The sequence below is a fragment of the Epithele typhae genome, assembly GCF_022376455.1.
Source record: "Epithele typhae strain CBS 203.58 chromosome Unknown BXZ73scaffold_5, whole genome shotgun sequence".
In the NCBI taxonomy this organism is placed as follows: domain Eukaryota; kingdom Fungi; phylum Basidiomycota; class Agaricomycetes; order Polyporales; family Epitheliaceae; genus Epithele; species Epithele typhae.
In genome coordinates, this window is record NW_025954196.1 from 259,230 (window position 1) to 285,091 (window position 25,862).

The 25,862-nt window shown below is 57.1% G+C and overlaps 6 protein-coding genes across 6 annotated transcripts; 2 read left to right on the plus strand and 4 right to left on the minus strand.

Moving 5' to 3' along the window:
* Positions 1 to 2,247: 2,247 nt before the first annotated feature.
* On the minus strand, positions 2,248 to 5,033 carry BXZ73DRAFT_74511 (uncharacterized protein; the record flags this gene model as incomplete). The annotated part of the gene is made up of 14 exons (XM_048022038.1): positions 2,248 to 2,543; positions 2,903 to 3,034; positions 3,087 to 3,348; positions 3,543 to 3,584; positions 3,702 to 3,739; positions 3,819 to 3,891; positions 3,954 to 4,096; positions 4,149 to 4,201; positions 4,268 to 4,335; positions 4,391 to 4,443; positions 4,511 to 4,597; positions 4,661 to 4,739; positions 4,838 to 4,876; positions 4,944 to 5,033. 14 exons carry the CDS (start codon positions 5,031 to 5,033, stop codon positions 2,248 to 2,250), a joined length of 1,455 nt encoding a protein of 484 aa, XP_047881472.1.
* Positions 5,034 to 6,709: 1,676 nt separating this feature from the next.
* Positions 6,710 to 7,606, minus strand: BXZ73DRAFT_41180 (Fcf1-domain-containing protein; the record flags this gene model as incomplete). Its single annotated transcript, XM_048018724.1, has 5 exons — positions 6,710 to 6,965; positions 7,070 to 7,142; positions 7,213 to 7,361; positions 7,414 to 7,479; positions 7,539 to 7,606. Coding segments are annotated over 5 exons (612 nt in total), but the record flags the coding sequence as incomplete, so codon positions are not given.
* Positions 7,607 to 10,063: 2,457 nt separating this feature from the next.
* On the plus strand, positions 10,064 to 12,631 carry BXZ73DRAFT_87872 (phenylalanine ammonia-lyase; the record flags this gene model as incomplete). The annotated part of the gene is made up of 7 exons (XM_048024745.1): positions 10,064 to 10,242; positions 10,382 to 10,581; positions 10,640 to 10,936; positions 10,996 to 11,538; positions 11,589 to 11,916; positions 11,966 to 12,377; positions 12,419 to 12,631. The coding sequence occupies 7 exons, from the start codon at positions 10,064 to 10,066 to the stop codon at positions 12,629 to 12,631; spliced, it is 2,172 nt and encodes a 723-aa protein (XP_047881474.1).
* A 643-nt stretch (positions 12,632 to 13,274) lies between these two features.
* Positions 13,275 to 17,327, plus strand: BXZ73DRAFT_97637 (carbamoyl-phosphate synthase; the record flags this gene model as incomplete). The annotated part of the gene is made up of 9 exons (XM_048027434.1): positions 13,275 to 13,406; positions 13,460 to 13,904; positions 14,178 to 14,413; positions 14,464 to 14,709; positions 14,760 to 15,197; positions 15,249 to 15,798; positions 15,850 to 16,668; positions 16,724 to 17,102; positions 17,159 to 17,327. 9 exons carry the CDS (start codon positions 13,275 to 13,277, stop codon positions 17,325 to 17,327), a joined length of 3,414 nt encoding a protein of 1,137 aa, XP_047881475.1.
* Positions 17,328 to 17,536: 209 nt separating this feature from the next.
* Positions 17,537 to 19,335, minus strand: BXZ73DRAFT_87874 (FAD dependent oxidoreductase; the record flags this gene model as incomplete). The annotated part of the gene is made up of 8 exons (XM_048024746.1): positions 17,537 to 17,632; positions 17,662 to 17,724; positions 17,802 to 17,883; positions 17,951 to 18,183; positions 18,311 to 18,410; positions 18,541 to 18,924; positions 19,018 to 19,117; positions 19,173 to 19,335. 8 exons carry the CDS (start codon positions 19,333 to 19,335, stop codon positions 17,537 to 17,539), a joined length of 1,221 nt encoding a protein of 406 aa, XP_047881476.1.
* Positions 19,336 to 21,149: 1,814 nt separating this feature from the next.
* BXZ73DRAFT_41008 (uncharacterized protein) lies at positions 21,150 to 25,850 on the minus strand (the record flags this gene model as incomplete). The annotated part of the gene is made up of 13 exons (XM_048018681.1): positions 21,150 to 21,415; positions 21,477 to 22,753; positions 22,806 to 22,999; positions 23,057 to 23,121; positions 23,171 to 23,327; positions 23,385 to 23,698; positions 23,754 to 23,785; positions 23,841 to 24,097; positions 24,150 to 24,176; positions 24,230 to 24,989; positions 25,045 to 25,341; positions 25,400 to 25,514; positions 25,568 to 25,850. The coding sequence occupies 13 exons, from the start codon at positions 25,848 to 25,850 to the stop codon at positions 21,150 to 21,152; spliced, it is 4,044 nt and encodes a 1,347-aa protein (XP_047881477.1).
* Between the last annotated feature and the right edge of the window lie 12 nt (positions 25,851 to 25,862).

The following is a 25,862-nucleotide window of genomic DNA, read 5'->3' on the forward strand; positions in this document are numbered from 1 at the left end:
AGAAGTAGCAGGGACGGCGGACGTAGCGAGTACGTCCCTCGCCACGTCTGCGATCTCATGGTCAGATGTAGGATCAGGGGACGACCGGGGCGGAGAGGACGGAGGAAGGTCAAATGCAGACGCAGAAGGAAGGCTGGCTAGCTGCATCTCAGCGCGTTTGCGCGCAATCTCTTGCCGAGAGAGATCCTCGTCTGTATGTTCCCTGCTAAGGGGTTTCGGTGCCTTTTTCTCAGATACAGGCTGAGGAGGGGCCCCGAGCTTGAGAAAAACTCGGCGTTTGAATGTGGGAGTTTTGGAAGGACTCTTTGCAGCAGGGATGATGAGAGTGGGCCTGCCATTCGTAGTTGGAGAACGAGGAGATTGGCCGAAGTTCACCTCGCCTAAATTACCACGCGTCAATAATGAGCTCTTATCAGAGAGTATACGTACGGTTAATCGCACCTTCTCGTTCTCCGACTACAATGGGAGCATAAGGAATTGACGACGGCGCGCGAGGATCCGATGTGCTTTCGGTCATCGGCCCCGCAGAAGTCTGAACATCCCCCTGAACAGAGCTCGGGGAGGGAGGTTGAGCAGTAGGCTCATCGACAGGAGATTTCGTGATGAACTCCGTAGGATTAGGCATATCCGGCAACACCGGAGAATGTCGATCGTGTGGTGGAGAAGCAGGTAATGACGAGTCTATGCAGGAAAAATCGGTAAACCGTACTGTGCTTTGATCCGGTTCGACTCACCAGAGGGTACTGCCTTCGCGATGGTTTCCGCTGACGGCGCCTCCGATGCTGGAGACGGCATGTCATTAGGTTTTTTCCTCCCATTGAGTCGCTTAGTGGGTGAAGTGGCTTTCTTCGGAGAGCCTTTGAGTGGCGTTCTACGAGTGGCTATAGAGGTGGTGAGCAAAACGACGCCTTCCTTGGATGGAAAGTACCTGTAATGGCCGAGTTTCGATTCATTCTTGGGTGGGGGCATCTGCGAAGCGTTCTCCGGCTGGCGGCAGGTGGTGAGGTCGGAACCGTAGGTGGGGGTGGTGAACCACTGAGTCGACGGGATTTGACCTCGGGGTTCAACGCTGGAATACAGACCTCTTTTCCCTTCCTCAGAGGCGAGGTGTCTTTACGTGGAGTATTCGTAGCCTCTTTCGGAGGCTCGGCAGGTTTATTCTCGCTGGAGAACGAGATTAGCGCTACGCTCAAGCGTGTACACCCTGACCACCCACCGGTCCGAGCTGGCGTTCGAAGCTGCCTGAATCTTCCCAAGTATCTGTTCAATAATGTCTTCAGTGCTTTGGTTTCCACGAACACCATGTTTCTGTGACGATTCAGGACGGGTGTGACGGTCAGCACGTGCGTAGTGTGGGTATCGAACGTAACGGGTGGTCAGCCGCACTAGACGCCCACCTTGGCCGTTTTCTGTAATCTGGCGCGAGAAAGGGCCCTCAGCTCCGCTTCGTTCATGTTGCTTCTTGTATATGCGGGTATATTCGTCTTCTCAGAGGCTAGCGTGAGGGTATTGGAGGGGATGGAGGAGGAGGAGTCTGGCTGAGTGGCGGTCGAGAACAAGTGGCAATCATCCGGCTCGGCGCCCTAATTGTCTCACGGGCCACCGCTTCACGCATATGCCATGCGCTCCTTGTTCTGAACACCGTTGCCATCCCACCACTCTTTGGCCACCTCCTTCATTTGTCTTGACCTCGTCTTTTGCTTCCTTATGAACCACAATGGTGGGCGTGGTAGTTCCCTAGTGCCTCGCCGGAACCTAGGCAGCTCCCCAGATCAGTGTTGCATCTTCATAGCCATGATCGCGGGCCATCGCGAGGCCTCATAGTGGGACTGTAAGCTCTATACCAATTACAAAAGGATTCACCTTGTGGATACATGCTTATCTTTGCGTGCAAAAGAACTATGCCTGTCAAAACGAACCATGCAATGAGATCCCCTAACTGATGAGAGGCGTACAAGACCATGAATAGTGTTCACGCAATAGCCCTTTAGCTGAATTCTACTTGCTTAGATCTTGTCGAACCATGTACAACGTCCATACGTAGCATGTTCTTCGCAAAGGTGAGCGATTCGGGTCTGCTACTGGCCACTCGCGACGTCATGCATGCTCATTCTATCTCGTTCATTTTACTAGTGTCTCTTCATGTCAATGACGGGACTTCAGTGTTCGGATAGCAGCCTTATTGCCCTGACATCGACCTTCTCGACTACCAGCTCCACTGACGCACTTCCCCAAACGTCCCGACATTCATTTGGAAACGAGAGTGTGGCCCTCTTTCCTCTCATCTCGACCGGCGCAGCCGATTTCCCAAGGAAGAATCTCCTTGACGGTTTTACTATCACCGCCATGCTCTTTCGTGGGAGCCGTCCATTTTTGGGCTTCACTGGTGCAGGTGATCGCGCAAATACGCAATGGGGGGCTACCAGGAAGCCCGATTAACGTGTATTCAAATGATTTACCAAGGTGAACGTCGGGATTCACCTCCTCTTCCATGCTCACGAGGGCCTTCGAAAGTCTGTGTCGCTCCCCACCGTTGACGAATGCTAGTGGAGCAATCAAAGGGACATGAGAGCAGGATGTAAGGCTAAGACCCATGCGCGGTCTGCGATAATGTGAATTGTACTTCTTCACGGCATTCTGGTCTGAGAGATACAACCCGTACCCGGGAAAGACAAATGACGCCGTTATCAATCTCTTGCCACCCGGCGCGACCTACCCCAGTGCTCTTCGCAACCACAGTCCACGTTCTCACCAGGCCTCCTGAACCAATATGCGGCTCAGAGTCTCCCCGAAGGACGCAGCATAGTACGTGTACTTGTAGAGACAGCAAGCATGAAAGCAGGACAGGATACATCAAGCACAGCGAGAACACCTTCCATCCATACCAGGTCAACCTACGCACGCCCACGCTTCCTCTTGGGAGCGACCTCCTCCTCTTCCTCATCGCTCTCACTCCCCTTACGCTTCTTCGCAGCGCCCGCCTTGAGCTTCTTCAGCTCCGCCTTCCGCGCCTCCTCCTCAGCCTCGTCTCGGACTCGAACGCGTCCATGCAGGCTTCTTCTTCGGAGCCGGCTTCTTCGCCGCACCCGCAGTGGAAGGTGGCTTCTTAGACGCGGGCTTCTTCCCCTCCACGACTTTCGCCTTCTTCTCCTTTTCGCCTTCCTTCTCCTTCTGTTCACCCTCGTCCTCGGACGCGAACGGGTCGTCCGCGCCCGCCTTTTTCTTCAGCTTCGGTTTCGCCTTCGCAGGGGCCGCCGTCGCACCATCGCCGGCCGTCGCCGTCTTTTTCTCGGCCGCCGCGGCACTCTTGGCGGCCTCGAGCTCCTTGAAGTATTCCTCCTTCAGAGCCTGTACAGGCGCGGGTGGGGAATGGACGGGACCGGGACGTGGACGACGACGTGAAACCCAACGGAAGCAATACATTAGCACCACAGTACGACGCTCTGTGGCGTAAATGAAACCACGACACCCTCCGGGAATCCACCGCCACGGATCACCGGTCGCCGGTCGGCGGCTATCATGCGGACTAAACGGAAACGTACCTTGATCTCCGTGTCTTTCATGAGGGCAGTGTTCTTCCACACCTGCGACGTGACGTGACACATGCCAGCGGTGACGGACGAGACGACGCGCGGAGGGGCGCGAGCATGGGAAGAGGTAGGTCAGGGACGGGCTGTGCTGTGAGCGGAGACAGAACATACCGTTGACGACACACCGCTGGGATGCTTGCTGTCAAGCCCTGGTTGACGATGCGCGTTAAATTCAGCATCGCGCGCGCAGACTCCAACCGCATCTGCGAAACCTCCGCTCAGACGTACCTATGTGCGTGTAGAGATCGGTTTTCACTCCCATGAGATTGAGGCCGTGATGTCGGAGGAGGACCTTCATGACCTGTTAGAGTGACAGTTCGTAAGTGTGGCGCGTCTTGAGATGTAATTGGGGGAGAAACAGACCTCGGTGACCTTGGCTTGGTCAAGGGCGTCTGGCATATAGACGCAGATGAGATGCGAGTAGTTGGGCGTGTCATTCTTCGGGCTTGTGGCCACTTTGGCCAGATATGCGCTGGTGGTAGAAAGTGGCCCAGATACCAGCGACGCTAACAAACCCCAGATTCAGCAAAAATTATACTGTGTGGGCCATGAACATACTGGCGACCGAACTCCAAATCATATCCACCTTGTCGGGCTGTGCGAAGATTAGCCTGGAACAAGGACGATCAATACACCAGCGGGCTTGACACGAGACATGGACAGATACATGAACCCACCATTTGCCAACAAGAAAACCATGCTTGGTGGAGATCTCTTTGAGCTTCTGCGTAGCCTCGCTTTGTACCTGTTTTGGGTATAATAAGCAGTTGCCGTAAAATGAACAAGGTTTGATGACATACCTCTTCGCGCATTTCCTTCTTGCTCCTGAGACCCTTTTTCTTGTTCGCCCGAACTGGTATGGAATCGTCGTTCTAAAAATAAGGTGCGGGTAAGCCACAGTCCACTTCTTCGCTGCACACCGAGCAGGACGCCGAGCTGCGGCCACAGTCGAGTAATTGTGACAAGATGCACCTGGATCTTCTCTACGCGCTCAGTGACGTCGGCAACTGCCGGGGAAGTGAGCTGGTGTGAGTCAAGAACAACAGACATAGAACCGCGCATCCACGCACGGTAGGCTGTTGCTTCTTCAACAGCGGCCAACATGCCGCTGTCGCCAGAACGGTCCTCGGATTTGGCGGTCCACAGCCACTGGAAGCAGGCACAATAGGCAGCGGGCGTCGACAGCGACAGCGAGCGACAACCGTCAACACAGCCCAGAAGATGGGTTGGCGGAGATTGAAACCCACCGGCTTCGTTCCGTCGTCCTGGACCATCGACGGCTTGTACTGACAAGAAACACGTCGCGTGAGTCGAGAGGGCTCAGGAGACCGCATACAGTCAACACGTACTTACCTTGGTGAGAAACTCTTGTAGGGTGGTCTGAGACTTTGGAGACCACTGGTATGGGTAATCCTCAGGCATAACGTCGTCGTTTTTGCCCATGTTGGTTAGTGCTCGGTACCAAGTGTGAAAACTATATGCGGCTTGATCGTAGTGATGACGGGGGTCTGGAGGAGCCTCCGCGACAGTAGACGCTGATCTAAGCGCGACGCGTTCTTTGGCATTGTTTGGCCGCTGGGGGTGCCACCGACGCGTTCCGAGAGTACTCGGAGCGGCACACGTCCCTTGAGTCGGGACCAACTCATGGGAATGCTTGTGGGGAGCGGCGAGCGAGTTTACCCATGTGAGTACTAGAACAGCGTTCGTAAAGTAATTCACGCTGAGATGTATACCACCGCTCTAGCGCAAAACAGCACCCCTAATTGACACGCCTTCAAGGGCGCAAAAGCTGCAGACATTTCCCAGTGGCTCTGAGCCTTCTCGACCGATTTATTTCTCGGGATAAAAGTAGGACTAGTCTAGACCACCCCCACACTCCCCCACGCGGACGCCGTGTCTTCTTGAGATGGCTTCGCGAAGGCAACAGATTACACATTGTAACTCCTATCCTGCATGCTCCAATGACGTGCGGAGGGTGATAAGCCCAAGCTAGATCCGACCCTTCTCGATATCCGTCTGCAAAGCGTTGCGTTGATAACCCGCCGCGACCAACATACTCTATTCCGGACGCTCAAAACACCCCCACGCCGGTCCCTATCTCCTCCCGGACCTCGCTGCCCACGTCGCGGTGTAACCACCACCACCACTACCACCTAGTGAGGTGACCCCATAGTGAAACAGCGAAACCACGAGTAACCAGCCGAGACGCAGGCTTGATCATGCGCCGGGCGCGATCGAATGCGACCCGCCGCAATCAAACGCAGTGGTCATGCATGCGACTATTCCCCACGTCAGTCCGGTCTGTATGCCCCCTCCAAGACTTCTAGATCCGCCCGGGGACCCCACAGGTGACGGCCGGGCCGCAGGTTGCAGCCATCCCTCGTGCTCGCATTGGCCCGCGCCTTCGCGCACAGGCAGCGCGGGGCAGCTTGCTACGTCTCGCGCACCACCGAACGTTCGCGACGGAAGCCACCTCGTTCACGGACCATACCCGGGATCAGAAATATGCCCATGCGTGTTCACGAATCGCGCGTGCAGTCGTGCGGGGGAACAAAACCGCCTACGACGCGGGCCACACGCGCGGGTGCGCGTAGAGCGGGTCGCGCGCGCGGTTTGTTGGACGCTCCTAAGCGACATCCCTCGTGGAAGGAATATGGAGTGTAGCAGGGGTAGCACCTTGTCCCAGGTGTTGCATAAGGTCCGTCCAGGACGGTCACTACTGCCGCGCCACGAATTGTCATCTGTCATGTAACGGGCTAGATAGCGTAATGGATAGCTTGAATACGTTTGCAAGGTGCCGGCCAAGTTTAGCCAGAGCACGCCTTCGAACTCTTTACCTTCCGTCTCTCACGCAGGCACGGAGAAGGCATGATCACTCCGAAGGGACGGTGAAATCACAGGCGGCTTTCGCCTGCAGGGTTGACCATTCAGCGTATCTTGGGCCGCTAAACAGGTTGCGTGGTGAGGACACCGGAGTTACGGAGGCACCTGAAGATAGCGAGAGAAGGAGGCGATGAGGTCAGTGTCAGGCAACAGACGACCGCGTAGGACACACTCACAAATGATAGAAGCTACCAGAGAGTCGGCGATAGCAACATGTCCAGATTTTGCAATACACGTCACATCCCACCCTTTTCACATCGTCTCCTCAGAGCGGCGCGCCCTGGTCCGGCAGTCCGCTCGATTGCGTATCGCCGGCGGACAATGTACATGAGCGGAACGCCAGGGATCTTCCGTATACGCCGCCGGAGCTCGCGATCGCAGGTTGCGACGACGTAGCACTTGTGTGAGGTCACGCGTTGGACGAGACAGTCATCTGCGTAGGTGCCGGAATGCGAGCACGCGAGGCGCTCGAACCGCGGATCTCGCGCCACGCTGGGGGCAAGTTTCGCATTAGCGTCGTGGGGTTGGGGAGAACGAGACGGAGGAGACTTGAGATGGTGTTTGGGGTGCGAACGCCGAGTTGGGAAAAGACGTACCGAAGTGCGACACGATAGCGGTGGCCCAGCTTCTCTAACTCCGCCATTACACAGTCAGTGACACAAGGGATGCCTGGAAACAGCATGTATGAGGTGGTTTCATGCGCAAAAAATAGAACGGGATGGATCTAACAGATGCTTACACTTTGCATACAAACAGTCCATCATCCCGCTGACGAGCTCCAGCTTATTTTGGAGGGAAAAGTTGATGAAATTGGTGTCAATCAAAACACGATACGGGGGCACTAGTGCCGTATTGTGTTGGAGGAAGAGAGACGAAGCAACCTGGGGACTACGCGACATGATGTGAGTGCCGACCGGATGTGCAAGGGCGAATGACGTACGCTCGTTTGACCAGTTTCTCCTTCTCGGCATCCTCCTTCTGTTTCTGCTTCAGCTGGTTCTCTTTTCTAGTGGAGATATCTAAGGGTTATCATGGGGAATAATCATTCGAAAAGACTGGACGAACAGCCTGATGTCTTTGGGATTCAGCATGCGCTTGACCAGGGCAAACTTGCGGGTCTTCTTCGCTTTCACCTAGATATCCTATGAGATTGGAGCACGAAGATGGGCAACTCTCGCGTACCATGATGGAATGAGATCAGAATGTGAAGGATGGATGAGTACAAACAGGTGTGCAGCCCAGGACGCGAAAACTAAAGTCATGGGACAGGGACCCCAGACACCACTCGGCTCTTAAGCATTTAATTATTCCCAGAGAATTGGCCGGAGCAAGGCCGGGAGGCCGGATCAATCCCGAGCTCGAGTTGGCTGATGCTCCTGGGATCCACAGACCGGCGCAGAGACGTCCACGCGGCCTCGAGGTGCTTCTAAATTCGTATGTAGACAGGACCATCAGCTCATCAGAACTCGATAAGTACACGCAAGATAGTTTTCGAAGCACGGTGTCTAGTCCTATCACCGCTCACATCCACCTTGCCTCGGAGTTTGTAGGCTTGAGGCTAGAACACCAGGGAACCATTGCCCACGAATCCGTAGCGATGCCACAGCGACACATCGGTGTTCAGTTCAGACCCTTTTTTGGTGAGGTGCTATGATTTTCCCGACCAACCGGGCGACTGCGGAACGTTCACCCGAGAATACAAGGTGGCGACATTTGAATTCTATTTGCAACGATTCCACACGGCTTGCCACAGACATACGGCAGCGTTGCGTAGACCGCACGACGGCGTCGTGGCGTGCGAAGCAGCGAGCGCATCGAGAAGAATCCTTGGAGTCTGATTTAGATACCTAGCCATTCAATACCCGTACTTCGAGGTGCCTGTCGATTTGTTACCAGTTGGAACGTCCATTCAGGCTGACGATCACAGGTTCTCGCAGCCGATGTGGGTTCTAGCTTGCCCGCATCGCACGGAAACCCTGTTCCCACCTACTGTTTTGGGCACTGTGTGCCCTTCAGCTAGGTTAGGAACCCATCTTCGTTTCTCACCATCTCGCTCATCCCGGATACGCTTGTCGGCTTAATGATGGCACCGGCGGAGAGTTCTCTATCGCACACGTTGTTTACACCCATGTGAACATCCCCTTGCGCGATTACCGTCGGATTGGCGTCATTGTATTGCAGGTAGATTTTAATAGCCCTTGTCAGGTTACAGCGTGGTCCGAGTTGACCGGTTTACTTGCCGGCTCCAATCAATCGGGTCCTTCTTTGGAAGTTATCAATGGTGCTTAGGCATGTACTTACGGGAAGAGTGCCACCTCATCGGGACAGAGACCACGCCGACAGCTGCGGTCTGTAACCCCGTCCGTTGGCCATGGCATATCATGTAGGAGGTCCAGTGTCTCCTCACCTTTCGCAACAGATAACGAAGACTTCGTAGATCGATTAACGGCATTCCGGGGCCCTTTTTAGAAATGTGCGCGTGTAAGCCATCTTCCATCCCGAGTGGTCCGGCTTTCTTCTGGCATCATGAAGCCACCCGCTCCGGCCCGTGGAAAGTCTCAACAGCACCTCCGACGAGCCCAAATGCGCCCGCGCATCTTGCGTCCCTTCCCGCGCACGAAGGTTTCCAATCGCCGAGCCCAACTTTCGGCCCCGCGCCCGCCCGCGCCGTTCGGCGGAAGCGCACGGCGGGAGCGAAGGCGGGGATCGCGGTGGGCCTTCCCTGAAGCTGCGCGCGAGGACACGGAGATGCTTCTTCCCAGCATCGCCCCCTTCCGCGCATCGCTCGTGGCCGCAGGCTCGCGCGCTGATTTGCGGAAACGCCGCCGGAGCGCGTGCGTCGCGCACCCTCGTATTGTGGCAGGCGCACACCGGTTGTTCCCATCGCGCGTACGCACTCGCGACAGGGCGCATCGACGGCGGTGTCGCACTTCGCGAGACTTCGCGCCGGCGGTCTGCGCGAAGAAGTCCTCCGCAGAAGCTTCGCAGACGGTAGCCGGGGCCCGAGGCGTAACACACACTAGGCGATGGCCAGGGCAAACCTTCTGCAACGGCGGGGCGCGAGTCCGCGTCGCTGCATCGTGATTCCGACTGTATGCAGACGTCGAGCAGACGTTGACTTGATACATACACCGAGGGCGGTGTACACTTGAGTACTTGTCCGATGGCGGTGTACACCCTTGTCCACTTTGAGCACCTGTTCGATGGCGAAGTTCATGAAGGTGCCATGCCCGAGCGCCGCGGCAGGCCGGCCGGAGAGCGGCACGTGGGGTGAGATGGGGAATCGCGGGTGGCAGGGGCCTCGGGGGCCATGGTTGGGAGGTGGAGATAGGCAGCCAACGGGAGAGAGGAGGGGGGAATGGCCACCGCATCGAAGATCCGGCCGGGCGGAGGCGCACCGAGCGAGAGATCCACCGATGAGCGCACGGCGTCTAGGCGCGCGCTCATGGGATCGTTTCCCCCACCGAGCTTGCACCAGGGCCGTCACCTCGATATTCTGCGAGCATATAAGACCGGCATGTTGCGCGGCACAACGGCCCCAGTAAGCCAGCTTCCCCTCTTCGCCGCACTCTTCCCCACTTCCATCCATCATGCCTTCCACCACCTTCCCCCAGACCCATGCTTCCGTCCCCCTGTTCGACCCCGCCGCGGTCTTGCGCAAGAAAGCAGCGCTTCCGCTCCCTCAGCCAGCTGAAACCCGGTCGTTGTCAGAAGCCGCCCAGCTGCTCGCCAAGTTCATCGAGGCTCACCGAGCCCTCGACGGCTACAAGTGCGTCTCCGTTTTTCTCGGGACTCATTGCGCGCCCATGCCCTGCCGTTATTGGCGCTCTTTCGGCGTCCCTGTTGGCGATCCCTTGCCTATCGTCCGCTTGACTGCGTGCTGGCCTAATAACTGACGATGCTCCCAGGGACGGCCTTCCCGTTGTCGTTGACGGCGAAACGGTGTCGATCTCGGCGGTTGCCGCCGTCGCCCGCTATGGAGCCAGCGTGGTGCTCGACGATTCGGCCGACATTCAGACCCGTGTGCTCAAGAGCCGCCAGGTCATTGTCGACAAGGTCAACAGCCAGAAGAGCGTATACGGGGTCAGCACCGGCTTCGGCGGTAGTGGTGAGTACCATCCATTGTTCACAGTGCCACTGGCCACTCACCACCACTCGCTCACCAGCTGATACACGTACAAATGACCCGCTGGCTCTTGGCATGGCCCTGTTCCAGCATCAGCACTCTGGAGTGCTCCCATCAGACTGCGAGTCTGCGCCCGTCGCTCTCCCGCTCCTGGACCCTCTCACATCCACGAGCATGCCCGAGTCCTGGGTCCGTGGTGCGATATTGATCCGCATGAACTCCCTCATCCGCGGACACTCCGGTGTACGCTGGGAGCTGATCGAGCGCATGGGCGCCCTCCTCCGTGAGAACATCGTTCCCCTCGTCCCGCTGCGGGGCAGCATCTCTGCATCTGGAGGTTCGTCAGCCGGTCGACTTATCTGCGCTGCATCCCGATTTACCTTGTTGGCCCCACAGACCTGTCTCCCCTTTCATACATCGCCGGAACTCTGATCGGCAACCCCTCCATTCGCGTGTTCGATGGGGCCTCCACCTTCCGTGGCCGCCGTATTGTCTCTTCCCGTGAGGCACTCGCCGCACATCACCTCGAGCCCCTCGTCCTTGGGTCCAAGGAACATCTGGGCATCCTCAACGGCACCGCGTTCTCCGCATCGGTAGGCGCGCTCGCCGTCCATGAGGCCGTCCACATGGCCCTCCTCGCGCAAATCTGCACTGCGATGTGCACAGAGGCGATGCTTGGCGCGCGCGGATCCTTCGCGCCCTTCATCCACGCCGTCGCGCGCCCGCACCCCGGCCAGGTGGAGGTCGCGGAGACGATCTTGGACCTTCTTGAGGGCTCGAAGTTCGCAGTGACGGCAGAGGAGGAGAAGCACATTTCCGCGGACATCGGCGAGCTCCGCCAGGACCGTTACCCGCTCCGGACGTCCGCGCAGTTCATCGGCCCGCAGGTGGAGGACATCCTCTCGGCCTTCGCGACCATCACCGTGGAGTGCAACTCCAGTGAGTGTCTTGCGTCTCGAGATGAGGCGTCCACTCACCTGTCGCTGCAGCCACCGACAACCCGCTCGTTGACGGCGAGTCTGGCGAAGTCTACCACGGCGGTAACTTCCAGGCGATGTCGGTGACGAACGCGATGGAGAAGACGCGGCTCGCCATGCACCACCTCGGCAAACTCCTCTTCGCGCAGTGTACGGAGCTGATCAACCCCGCAATGAACCGCGGGCTGCCGCCCAACCTCGCCGCGACGGACCCGTCGCACAACTACTTCGCGAAGGGCATCGACATCCACACCGCGGCGTACGTCGGCGAGCTCGGCTACCTCGCGAACCCGGTCTCGACGCACATCCAGTCTGCGGAGATGCACAACCAGGCGGTCAAGTGAGTGCGACGCACACGTTCGACCGACGCCATACTCACCTTCTCGCAGCTCTCTTGCGCTCATCTCCGCCCGCGCCACGCTCTCCGCTCTCGAGGTGCTCTCGCTCCTCGTCGCGAGCTTCCTGCACGCGCTCTGCCAGGCGCTCGACCTCCGCGCGCTCCAGCACGAGTTCGAGCTTGAAGTCGAAGACATCCTCCGCGACCAGCTCGCGCTCTCCTTCGAGGCGCACCTCTCCGACGAGCACCTCTCCGCGCTCGCGCCCGTCCTCTTCCTCCAGATCCAGCGCTCGCTCGAGACGACGAGCACGATGGACGCCGCGCTCCGCATGCGCACCGTCGCCGCGTCGCTCACGACCCCGCTCGTCGACTTCTGCGCCGTGCAGGAGGACGGTGGCATCACGGCGCTCGGCGCGCTGCTCCCCTTCCGCGCGGCGCTCGCCGAGCGCATGACCGCCGCCCTCGTGCGCCTCCGCGAGGAGTACCTGACGGGCAAGAAGGCCAGGCGCCGGCGAGCGAGTACATCGGCAAGAGCCGCGCGGTGTACGAGTTCGTGCGGGTGACGCTCGGCATCCGCATGCACGGCTCGGAGAACCTGCACAACTTCGAGATGGGTCCCGGCGTCGAGGACCCCACGGTCGGCCAGGATATCTCTTTGATCCACGAGGCGATCCGGGATGGCAAGATGCAGGATGTGGTTGTTGGGCTGTTTGCATGAGCGTGGTCGTTCCCGGTGGCGCCGCTATGGACGGCTGTTGAACGATGCCTTGGATGGTCTTTGGAGCCTTGTGGCAATGTGCTTATATCTGTGATAGTCATACCCATAGAATTAGACGGGTCTCATCAGTATGTCTCTAAACTCATTTACCTTGAAGAGTTTTGTTGCGTGAATATTTGAATACTTGGCTTCATGGTAACGGACTGTGGAAGCCATAAATTGACACTTTCGGTACCCTACAGGGATGAACATACGTGAGATAAATCCGTAGATAGGGGTGGACGAGTGATGCATGGGCAATGCTTGCAGTCTGCAGATCGATCATATGGATTGTGCTTGGGCATCAGCAGAGCATGTGGTGCCAGAAGAGTCTCATGGCAAAGAGCAGCGCTCGCCTGTATCTCCTCTCTTCTCACCAGCCTTGTCTCGTTCGCCCGGTTCTTCAAGAGTAGCTGGTGGATGGAGGAAGACGAACACTGGCAAACGGCGACACCAGTTGGGGCAGACTTCCCCATTTCGGCTCGATAACTTATTTTCCGGTCGCTTACACGCCGCCTAGTCCTAAAATGCGCTCAAAACCCCTCGAGTCACCCTGACTGCTCCTTGCTCTTCGCCTCCACGCTCGACCTCGACGTCGCCGACGATGGCCACGGCTCTGCTGCGGCTGCAAGGCCCCTCGCGGGCAGTGGGCTCGCGGTTCATTCGCCAGTTTCACGTCTCCGCTCGCCGCGCTTTCCACTCGTCGCGTCCCACTCTCGCTGTCGCTCGCGCCGCGGTCGGGCCTTATGGTCATGAAGAAGGCGAGCACGTCCTGAACTCCCCTCCGAGATCGCCCGCAAGATTTCCGCGAAGGTCCTCCCGAAAATCCCTCGGCCCGACGTCCACAAGGTCCTCATCGTCGGCAGCGGTGGCCTCAGCATCGGCCAGGCTGGCGAATTCGACTACTCCGGCTCCCAGGCTCTCAAGGCTCTTCGTGAGGAGGGCGTCGACGCCGTCCTCATCAACCCCAACATCGCGACATGGCAGACCTCCCACCAGCTCGCTTCTGAAGTCTACTTCCTCCCCATCACCGCGGACTACGTCGCATATGTTCTGGAGAAGGAGCGTCCGGACGGCATTCTTCTCACTTTCGGTGGACAGAGCGCTCTCAACGTTGGTATCGAACTCGACAAGATGGGTGTCCTCGACCGGCTCGGCGTTCGTGTGCTCGGCACTCCCATTCGCACTTTGGAGGTCTCGGAGGATCGGGACCTGTTCGTTCAGGCTCTCAAGGGTGAGTCTACTATACCTTTTTATACATACGCCTTCCCATGGGACACCACACACACCACACCCCCTTCCGTATAACTGCGCTTTTCAAATCCCCATTCCTCGTTGCACGAGTCAGACTTTGTGCAGAGGAAGCGACGTCATCTTGCACGCGATCACGTGATCGCATAAACTTCAACTTGTTTTCTTTTGTTACTTCCCCTGTTATCTACTGAATCAACACTCGGGGCTCGTGCTGATTCTTTTTCTTACAGAGATTGATATTCCCGTGGCTCAGTCGACGGCTGTCTCGTCAGTCAACGACGCGCTCAGCGCTGCGGAGAAGATGGGTACCCCGTAATTCTCCGTTCGGCATTCACTCTCGGTGGACTCGGCTCTGGTTTCGCAAACGACCCGGATGAACTGCGGGATCTCTCTGCGAAGAGCCTCAGTCTCAGCCCCCAGGTCCTGATCGAGCGTAGTATGAAGGGTTGGAAAGAACTCGAATACGAGGTCGTGCGTGACGCTGCCGATGTAAGTCACGCGAGCCGCTCTCCACGGACCTTGTGCTGAGTGCTTCTTAGAACACGATCATCTGCTGCAATATGGAGAACTTCGACCCTCTTGGCACCCACACTGGCGACTCTATTGTTGTAGCTCCGTCCCAGACTCTGCCCGATGACGAGTACCACATGCTCCGGTCTGCAGCGCTCAAGGTCATTCGCCATCTCGGTGTCGTCGGAGAATGCAACATCCAATATGCGCTCAACCCGACCTCTCGGGAATACTGCGTCATCGAAGTTAACGCTCGCCTGAGTCGGTCTAGGTGCGTTCGCCGTCGCACTGCTTCAGAGCGTCTGGGCGCTGACATCGCATCTAGCGCATTGGCGTCCAAGGCAACTGGCTACCCGCTTGCATACACGGCCGCCAAGATCGCTCTCGGTCATACCCTCCCGGAGCTTCCAACGCGGTGACGAAGACGACGACGGCCTGCTTCGAACCTTCTTTGGACTACATCGTCACCAAGATCCCCAAGTGGGACCTCGCCAAATTTACCAATGTAAACCGCGAGGTTGGCTCTGCAATGAAGTCCGTCGGAGAGGTTATGGCCATCGGTCGTACTTTCGAAGAATCCCTGCAGAAGGCCATTCGCCAGGTTGACCCGCGTTGGAAAGGTTTCGAGGCATACGTCCAACCGGAGGACCTCGATCAGGCACTCAGCAAGCCCACGGACATGCGTCTCTTTGCCATTGCTTACGCGATCTTCAACAAGCAGTACACGATTGATCAGCTTCATGATCTTACCAAGATCGACAAGGTATGTTTTTTGAGTGAATGCATAATCATGAACTGACACGTGCACCTGCAGTGGTTCCTTTACAAGATCGAGAATATCGTCAACACGGTTTACGCTCTCAAGGCTGCTGGTTCGGTCGAGAGTGTTGATCACGAACTGATGCAACGCGCTAAGCGCATGGGCTTCTCCGACACCCATATCGCCGACCTCGTTTCATCTTCGGAACTCGTCGTCCGCGCTCACCGCAAGTCTCTTGGTATCACGCCCTTCGTCAAACGGATCGACACCCTCGCCGCTGAGTTCCCTGCTCACACCAACTACCTCTACACGACGTACAATGCTTCCGAGCATGACGTCAAGTTCGACGAGCACGGCACCATGGTCCTCGGCAGCGGTGTCTACCGCATTGGTAGCAGCGTCGAGTTCGACTGGTGCGCTGTCACCTGTGCTCGCAAGCTGCGCGAGATGGGCAAACGGACGATCATGATCAACTACAACCCGGAAACCGTCTCAACCGACTTCGATGAGGCCGATCGTCTGTACTTCGAGGAGCTCGGCTTTGAACGTGTCATGGATATCTATGAGCTGGAACAGGCTCATGGTGTCATCGTCAGCGTTGGAGGTGCGTGTTTTCCCATGTGATGGCATCATATCCGCACTAACAGCTTTTCAGGTCAACTGCCGCAGAACATCGCGCTTCGCTTGAAGGAGAATGACGTGAATGTGCTTGGTACAGACCCCACCAAGATCGACAGCGCCGAGGACCGCCACAAGTTCTCGTCCATCCTTGACAGCATTGGTGTCGACCAACCTGAGTGGGCGGAGGTGTCTTCCGTTGATGCCGCGAAGCAGTTTGCGCAGCGCGTTGGATACCCCGTACTCATCCGGCCTTCATATGTTCTCTCCGGCGCTGCGATGAACGTCGTCTACGAAGAGTCCGCACTCGAGTACAACCTCTCTGCCGCCGCCTCGGTCTCTCCTCTCCATCCGGTGGTCATCACGAAGTTCATCGACAACGCGCAGGAGATCGACGTCGACGCCGTCGCGCACAAGGGCCAACTCCTTCTCCACGCCGTCTCCGAGCACGTCGAGAACGCCGGCGTGCACTCCGGCGACGCGACGCTCGTCCTCCCGCCGTTCTCGCTCACCGACGACGAGATGGTACGCCTGAAGGAGATCGCGCAGAAGGTCGCCGCCGCGTTCGAGATCTCGGGCCCGTACAACATGCAGGTCATCCGCAAGCCCTCCGAGCAGCCAGACCAGCCCGCGGAGTTCAAGGTCATCGAGTGCAACCTGCGCGCGTCCCGTTCGTTCCCCTTCGTGTCCAAGGTGCTTGGCCGCAACTTCATCGACACCGCGACCGCGGCGATTGTGGACCAGGACGTTCCGGAGCCGGTCGATATCATGGCACAGAAGCGTGACTACGTCGCGGTGAAGGTCTCGCAGTTCTCGTGGACCCGTCTCGCCGGCGCGGACCCCTTCCTTGGTGTCGGTATGTGATCACATGGTACTTTGTGTTCCGCTGATATCTGATATCTTTTGCGCAGAGATGTCCAGTACCGGCGAAGTCGCAAGCTTCGGCAGGGACATCCAGGAGGCATATTGGGCGTCTCTTCTCAGTACCACCGGTTTCAAGAAGCCCCGTCAGGGCAGCGGTGTGCTTATCGGCGGCGACGTCGACAAGCCGGAGATGAGAACTATCGCAAAGACGCTTACGGATCTCGGCTTCAAACTCTACTGCTCTTCTCCGGTCGTGGAGGAGTTCCTGAACGGCATCCCGTATGTTTCTGCAAAGCGTATCTTCTTCCCGAAGACAGACAAGCGCAAGCTCCGCGAGGTCTTTGACGAGTACGACATCGAGTGTGTGATCAACCTTGCGAAGGCCCGCGGTAAGGACATGACCGACGAGGATTACGTCGCCCGCCGGTGAGTATTTCTGAGCCATGTCCAATGACATCATAAATCTAACGGACGTGCATCAGAAATGCGGTCGACTTTGGTCTCCCTCTGCTCAACAATGCGCGCTGTGCGCAGCTATTTGTGGAAAGCCTGGCCAAGAAAATTCCCGAAGGCGGCCTCCGACCGTACACGGAGGATAGGATACCTTCCGAGGTGAAATCATGGAGCCAGTGGATCGGCTTCAAGCCATAGCGCTTGACGCTACCAAGATCTCGCAAAAGCCACGCGGCGCGTGGACCGCCGCGGACCCTTCAGATACCCCCAAAAGCGAAAAGTACTCTAGCTAGAGGTGCTTCATCTGTACAAATACTGCTAATGAATAGAATGATGCCCCTACATTCCCGCGACCTATGCGCATGCCAACGCCATTGATACGACCCTCGACACTATCACGTCAATGTTCACGCCGGCGGGAGGAGGTCATCTGGGGTGCAAAGATCATCAAGCAGGAGATCCTTCGGGAGCGTCAGGCGGATCTCGGGCGTCGCTGTGGGTGCCTTCGAACGATTGAGTGCAACCTCTGGACAAGATCAGGCGGGAGCTTTCCCTCGAGCGCGTCTGCCACCAATGTTCCGATCACAGGGAGGAACTGTTGTCGAACATGAGTGATCCAAGAGCGCGCCCAGGCATTAATATCAGCACTCTCACGTACCTTGTACGCATGACCAGAGCCCCAGTGGCGAGCATCAGATTCTCGACTTCGGGATGCGCGCCAACAACCCAATCGTCGTTCGTCGAGTCGGTGTACCTGCAGCGCACCGGCATCAGCATCGCCCGGACTCCCGACACCCCCACCGTCGGAACAGAGTGCTCACCAGCAAAGACGGGTGCCGACGAAAGGCTTCCGGCCGAGCTCCGGGTAGATGCGCCCGAGCTCCTCGCGCAGGAGGCGCACCGCCGCGCGCGGGATGCGCAGCCCATCAGCGCCATCCGACACCACCGTGCGCGGGGTCGAGATGCCGCTGGCACTGCTGGCGCCGTCCACGGGCACCTTGCGCACGTACCCGCCAGAGTGAATGGCGCACTTGACGATGCCGTCCGCGGTCGGCTGCGCCCCACCGGCGTCGATGTTAGTCGCCGCGGTAATTCGGACCCCGCGGCGTGCCCCACGCCCGTCGCGTGGCGATCGCTGGGGCGAGGACCACGGCCCGCGGGGTTAGAGAGGTCGTGCTCACCGGGAAGACGTAGAACCCAGTGTGGAAATTGAGGTAGACGGGGCAGTCGCGGTACCTCGCGGCTTCCTCGGGCGTGAGCTGGAGCATGCACACGGTCTGTCTATTGGTGGAGTCGCGGAAGCGATGACATGGGCGGGCGAGCCGCGAGGGTGTGAGCATCATTCAATCCGAGCGCGAGCTGGGGTCAGTCCGAGGAAACAGGCTCCGAGGAGAATTGGTCGTGCACGCACCCCGTCGCGAGGCATTGGCCCTCGAGCCCCAGGTCTGGGAACGCGGACGCCGACCAGGACCCTGTGGCGAGCACGACGGCGTCGGCGGCGAACGTGCTGCCGTCCACGCACCGGACGCCAGTCGCTCTGCCGTCAGTGCGCAGGAGCTGCGCGACAGCCTTCCCCGGGACGATCTTCCCACCGAGCGCGGTGACGAGCTCCATGGCGCGCTGGATGCCTTTGGAGGCCCAAGCCCAACCGCCGTCGCGGTTGAGGTAGCCGCGGGCGTCGGTCATGGAGATGGTCACGCCATCGGGGAAGTACGCGCGCGCGGCGTCGACAGTGTCAACGAGATCGACGCGCGCGCCGTGCGCGATGTCGTTTTCGTACGCCTTGTCGGTGTATCTGTCCGCGTCCTGGATATGACAGTAAACGCCAGATCTGCCACGCTGGACTCAGAATGACGATCGGGTGAGTAGCATGGTTCCGCAGACGTACTCGTGGTATGCGTCGCCCCATTCTTCCCTGTTTTTCCAAGCCGCGATCGCTTCTCGCGCGAGTCTAGTGTAGAAGACATCTGGGTATGCACTTCGCACGACTGGAATTTTTCATTATACGCGTGAGTTTGAGAACGAGATCTCTTCCGCACATACTTTTGTTGATATCCGTGCTCGCAGCGTCGGCGGCGGGGAGCTCTGGAGCTCGATCGATTACCGTGACATTCTTGTATCCTCTCTTGAGGAGGTGATAGGCGGTTGAAAGCCCAAAGCAGCCCGCGCCCACGATGAGGACATGACTATCAGGCGTCGAAACCATGTCTTTGATCTGAACAGAATCGATGCTCAGCGCTCAGGACGCAGCTCAGCACCTCTCGTAAAAAGAAACGCACGTGGGGATATCCTAGATAGTGAGGACCTCTCGTGCAGTAGGTGGAAGTGAGTCGGGAGTGTCAATAACAAGGGCACCGGCCCAATGTCGCCTTATCTGTGTCAGTAAGCCGCGGAATCCTAGTCATATCGTACTCGATCTAGAACCTGCGCCAAGTCCGTTCCAACTTGATCAAGGATTTCTTCGTTCTCGCCGCCCGGCCCGTGGACATCCGGCAGTGAAACACATGTTTCCCCAGAAACACGGAAACAGACATAGAATATGGGATGCCTAGGGGAGACTAGGAAACAGATAGTCCGGGTAGACTTTACTTTCCACGCCGTAAACAAAATGTTCGCTTCGCTCTCGAGAACACACGATCTGGGCAAGAATATTGTCACACAAGGAGCGTGAACCCGTGTACTTGGACTAAGACGGAAAGTTGGGGATTACTGGAGAAGGCATCGTCACAGGTGGAGGTCCGATAGTAAGTGCAGTCAGCAGCATGTTCTCGATGCCAGCCTTCAGCTGCACTTCCACGTCCCCAAAATGATGCTCCACCCTCTCCAGGCGAGTCACCATCGCCAACAGTCCGACCTCCCTGGTTGCCATCTGTGCAGACATGGCTGCTCCTGGTGACGACAGCCTGCCGTCGCCGGGAGAGTGCGGTGGCGAGGAGCGGTCAATTTGTGGTTTGGGCGAATGAAACGGATCAGTCGAGGCCATTTCATAGTACTGTACCATTTCGATCTATTCGAACGTCACGCGTCACAAGCCCTCCAAAAGTTCGAAATTTCCGGGGTTGGTCACGCATCACAAGCCCGCAGTTCGAAACCGTTGGGTGGGCGCTTAATATCATGCACACTCATTTCGCGCCGCGTCTACAACAATTTCGGCCTTTGGGTGTGTTCTGCGCTGACCGTGGTAGAGCTGAGTACTCTGTGTCTCTTGTAACGGTTCGCCCGGCTCGTTCCAAACTATCTGGTTCGAATATTTCGGGGTGGTCACGCCGGGCCGGCCCCCGGTTCGAATTCACCTGGCGGACCTGGGCTGTCACGCACCAAGGCCCGGTTCAAATATATCGAAATGGTACAGTACTAGTGGTTCACCAGGGTCCAGATGTGCAAAACGGATTTTGCAGAAGCTGTATCTTGTCCGTCCCGCTCTCAATCCCTCTCAGGTTTGGTACACAGTTTTGAGTGCATGCAAGGTACTTTCTTTAAAAAATTTTCAGAGTCAACAGAGCCGGAAGCACAGGAGAGCGAGAGGGGCGTAGTTGTGCAAAGGCCGTTGTCACGAAATGTCACGCCGGCAATGACGAAGCGCCCTAAGTTACGCGCACGTAGACAGTGATGCAAAACTCACACTGCCAGCTGCCTTGAGCCGACCGAGCGCTCATGGCGGATAGTCACGCTCAGAACGTCTGGACGCTGTGAACACTGTAATCTTTGGGTGTTGACCTCGGGATCGTACAGTTACACTCGGGGGTATGTGACATGAAGATCCCAAAGTTTCACGAGGATCGCCCAATTGGATGTGTCACATGCGCGTCCGCACTGGTTTTGAGCCTGGTGGGCAGAAATGCACACTTTATCCGTTTCTTGATGATTGCTTATCCCCTCCGGGCTCCCTATGAGATGTGGCACATATTCTTCGATGTATCTTAAAAGAGTACTCTGATTTTCCCAATATTTATTATACCGGAGGGACGGGCACGATCACGATGTTGCACTTCTCTCATGTTTTGCACATCCGGTGAACCGCTAGTACTGCTGCCATGTATGAAACGGATCGGTCGAGGGCCTCAAGGCCATGTCATAGCACTGCTGCCATGCTGAAGGAGCATGGGAATTGGGAGGCGAGTCGGGGGGGCCACTGTCGTTCCAGTTCCATCCGGAGCTGTAGGGAACGTACCCGTAGGCGATGGGGGTGGGGGAGATGTTCAACAAAGCGTGCGTGCCCTTGTGCGCGCCTCCGAAGACGCCGTCACGCTCGCGCGCGTCGCAGGCATAGCAAACGAAAATGTGACCTAGGAGTAGCTGAGATCAGCTACAACCTTTTGGGCGAAAGAGAAGGAAGCTCGAAAATACCTTGGCACTCAGCACACATCCAGCACGGAGATGAAACCTCAGACGCACATCCCAAGCAGGTTGGGCGCGCGGGGAACTGATCATCGAGAGACACTCCTCGGTGACTCTGGGAGTCGAGCGATTCCTGACGGCGTACGCGACTGAGTCGATCGTTCGGCACGCCAAGCTCCTCCTCACACGACCGTCGCGGTACCTCGTCGTCGTCCGGCCCAGAGCGTTCGCTGATGGTCGACAGGCCTGACTGAGGCGAGTTGAGGGGCCGCACGCCACAGGCATTCTCTCCTAGGGAAGACTCCGCGAAGTACGGTTCGGGTTGAGGGAATCGAGGTGCGGTGGCGCGGGCAAACTGCATCTTGAGGTGCGCCGTGCGACTCCCGAGGTCTCGGATCGACATCCCCAAGGCTTGTTCGGTGAACGCAGAGGATGTCCAGCCTGGCCGGCGCGTCTTGAGGACCGCACTCCAATAGTCTTCTTGCATAGTCGCAAAGAGGCAGGCAAAATCGTCGCAGATATGGAGGGGCGAGTCGTAGTAGGTTTCAGAGAATGACGTGATGAGGGGGACTGTGTTCGGGATAACGCGCGAGCAGCGAGCTGGGGCGCCGGAACAGAACAAAAGTGGGATGGGGTACCGCTCCTGATCTACGGTCACTGCGGCGGCGAGGTGAAGGTCGGCTGGCGTGGAGCTGTTCACGAGGGAAAGACGGATTTTTTCATCGGAGGGCTGGAGAGGAGGGCCGCGGATGCTGCGATAGATGAAGGCGGCGAGAGTTCGGCGCCTTTGCATTCGATCCCTGACGTACTCCCAGGAGAAGTTGCGTGCCCTGATACGATTAAGGACCGCTCGGGAGGCGAAGCGCCATAACGCGCGAGGCTTGTTGTTGTCGAGGTCCTGAGAAGTCGGATAGAAGGCCATGATGTCGTAGTCGAAGTCTTTCTTCAGGCAAACAGGAAGTACCAAGCCGGTGAGGTCGGGGTTGGATCCGCAAACACCGACGAGAGTACCGCCATCTGGAGAAAGAGCAAGGGAATAGAACTCGGGAGAGGAATCACTCCAGCGATTGACGCGTTTGATGGAGTACGTGGTAGTTCCGTCTTCTGCCTTGGTATAAGTCCCAACAAACTCGGAACGTGGATGCGTCCATGGTGCCTGCAGCAAAGGGATGGCGGTAAACTCGTCCGGGCTATCTGTGGTATGGAACGTGAAGTCACAAGGCCTAACCATCCCTGATGTGATTGGTTCCGCCGAAGGACTACGGCGACCTGTCCATCTACCAAGCCTGCAGCCCCGATGTAAGTCTTACATTCGGGAACCCACTGGTTTGCACATACACTGCTTTCACCGCTTCTGCTACGTCGTCTCTATCTTGCTGATCATGTAAACCATCGTCATTGGTGGGGTAGAAATCCTCGAATGCAGGTGGGAACTTGAGAATATTGGTCGATGGACAATCGTTGTTCTCCGGCACCAAAACCTCATCTCCACTCATTGGGACCGTAGCACAATAGCCATGGGGCGGACCCGACTATTGGGGCGGTTTAACATATCTTCACTTGGTGGGCCATCGAAAATTGGGACCTACCAAGATACCGCAAGCATGTTCGTCCATTTCCCGGCTTACGTCGAGACGTCGTTGATAAAACAACACTGTCATCGAGTTGAGTGCACACGTCTATGCCGCCACTCATTCACTCACCGGAAAGCTCTCTCGTGCGCATCGATACCGCCTCATGAATCATCCGAATAGCGGCTTCGGCGCTCAGAAACTCCTCTTGATGCAGAATGTAGCTCTTGGCGATCTTAACGACGTCGTAGTGTCGAGAAAGGAGCAAGTACAGGATGGGAAAGATATTCTTCGAGGTGACCAGAACTGTCAGTGGGAGCTTGCGTCACGCATGAATGGCGCTCACCCGCTCTAGACCTTGCCGTCCGTTCACCAGGGCAACGGTATTGAGCTCGTCCAGATCGTAGTTGACTGTTTCGAGCGCTTTTCTCATTCGCTCTTCCTCCAATTCTATCCAGTCTTGGAAGCGAGGCAAAAGGGGCAGCAGGTCGGCGTTGTGCTGGAAGGACGTGGACATTGAGTTCACCAGTTGTTTGACGTTCTCGTAGTACTTCTCCACGCTGCTATTGTTCAGCGATCGCACATCGCGCATGGTAGCTGAAATGCGTGTGAGAAGCGCGGTGATCTTGTACCTGTAAGACGCCATCGAGACCTGCCAGCCTGCGTAAACACGGAATAAGACGGACATCGTCACGAGCATGCGGATAAGACCGACCGACTGCCCAATAAGCGAGCCAACGCAACAGACTGGACACACGTTAGGTGCCTGGGCTACGAATCATTGAAGACGATGCGGACATACCTCCAGCCTTTCGGTCGCGAGATCGTAAATCGATTAACTTCGGAAATGGAAACGAACCCCGAGGCGTCCTCATCTAGAGCTTCGATGATAGGTTGGATATGCATCAAGTCGATATAGTTCAGAGTCCACTCGTCAGCCGCGTTCATTGGACGATCTCGATTAGACTTGATGATGCGCTGCAGATCGTCCAACTTCTGCATATAGTAGTCGTGGATGGCCAGGACAAGGTGACGTGCTTTGACGATTCCGCGCCAACGCTATCAACTGCGTTAGAAAGAAACTCACAGCGATAGACCGGCGCCAACACACCATATCTTTCCAGATTTCGTAAAGATCCTATTAAATATATGAGGAGGGGCCACGAACTTCGAGAGAACGAAGGAACGTACTGGGTCAATGATCTTCTCGTGAGGGCCGTCAAGGACTGAAGTGATGACGCGGTCACCCTGATGGGCAACAATATCGCGAATCTCGCTCATCATGTTGAGTTGCAGAATCTTGAACTTGCGCTCAAAAGCTTCAAAATTCTTCCCGATCGCAATTGACGGTGCATCTGCCAATTCTTGTTGCAAGTCCACTTGCTCTTGTGACGGACACCCATCGGAGCCTACGATCACATATCCGGAGCATGACATCAGCATGCCAGTAAAGGAGAGCGTCGGATGAAGATCGTACGAACCAGATCTCACGTTCTCATAAGATCCCCGCGCTCCGACATTGCTGTACATAACGGGGTTTGCGCCGCTGGTAGGCATTACATACGCCCGCGATCCAACGAATGCGCCTGGGGTGCGTGAGGATTGTCCTGGACAGTACATCGGACCTGTTGGAGAAGCGTATACCCGAGTGTGCACGCGTGCGCGATTCTCCGCCGAGCGTTTGCACGAACGGTGTGCCTCGGCAGAGCGCGAGTAGTCGTACATCCAGGGTGAAGCCGATGTCCCGGCCTGCGGAAGAGAGGTCCGCACAGGACGCCACGTGGGGTTGGTCAGATCCTCCTCATTACGGTTCTCGCGGCGGAGCAGGTCTTCCATCGTGGAAGGATCCGCGAGTGCTTTCTCTGGGCCTCCGGCCTTCCGTACGATCTCGAGGAGGGGTTGTTGATCTGGCAGGACAACACGGTCGAAGTACGCGACGATAACGTCCAATCTGACAGGGCAGTTCAGCGACTTGCAGAGTGTCTGACGTGATAGAAACGAAAAACCTCGTCAGGATGCCGTCAAGCTTGTCGTTCGCCCCGTCAATGGCGATTCCGGTATGTACTGAAACCGCGAAAGCGATCTCCGCCTTGCGGTCGATGAAGCGCTGAACATACTCTTGCAGCTTCTCGTTCCAGCTCGAGCCCTTGAGGACCTTGACAAGCAGACGCTTCTTTGAGTAGGTGTCGCACGCGTTTGCGCACTCCTTGATATCTTCCGCGATCTGCTTCATGAGCCCGTCCAAGCGCATTCCGACCGTTAGACCGTCGCGCGCGACGTGACTCGCGCGTACATTTTGGAGCCTTTAAAACCACCGGAGCTCAGTAACATACATTCATCGTTTGCACCGGAACGACGTACTGGAGTATGGTCGACATCATACTCTTCATCTCGAGGAAGAGAAGGTTGACCTTCCTGTCGTTGTCTCGTCGCTTCACCTCGAGTTCGATAACAATCTTGAAGGCGCCAACCGCGACTGGAAGGATGGTTGAGCGCGCAAGATGAGCATGTCATGGACTCATACGGCACCTGATACGAAGGGGTGAAGTTTAGCAACTTCGTCGAGGGCTTTCACAAGCGACGGCAAGTTCTCGAGAAGAGAGTTAACACCATCTAGCAGAAGGTTGAAACCGTTGCTGTCGGGGAGGGGGTCGCTGAGAGCGCCGAGGGCCTTCTCCATCGTCCTCTCGGGCTTCGCGTTCTTTTCCGCCGTCTTAGCCAACCCATCTAAAGCATATTTCGCCTCGCGGACCTGGGGGCTGGACGAGTCAAGGGAAGACTTGGTCGGTGCGGACGTGGTGAGCTTGTCCATGGTCGGACCTGC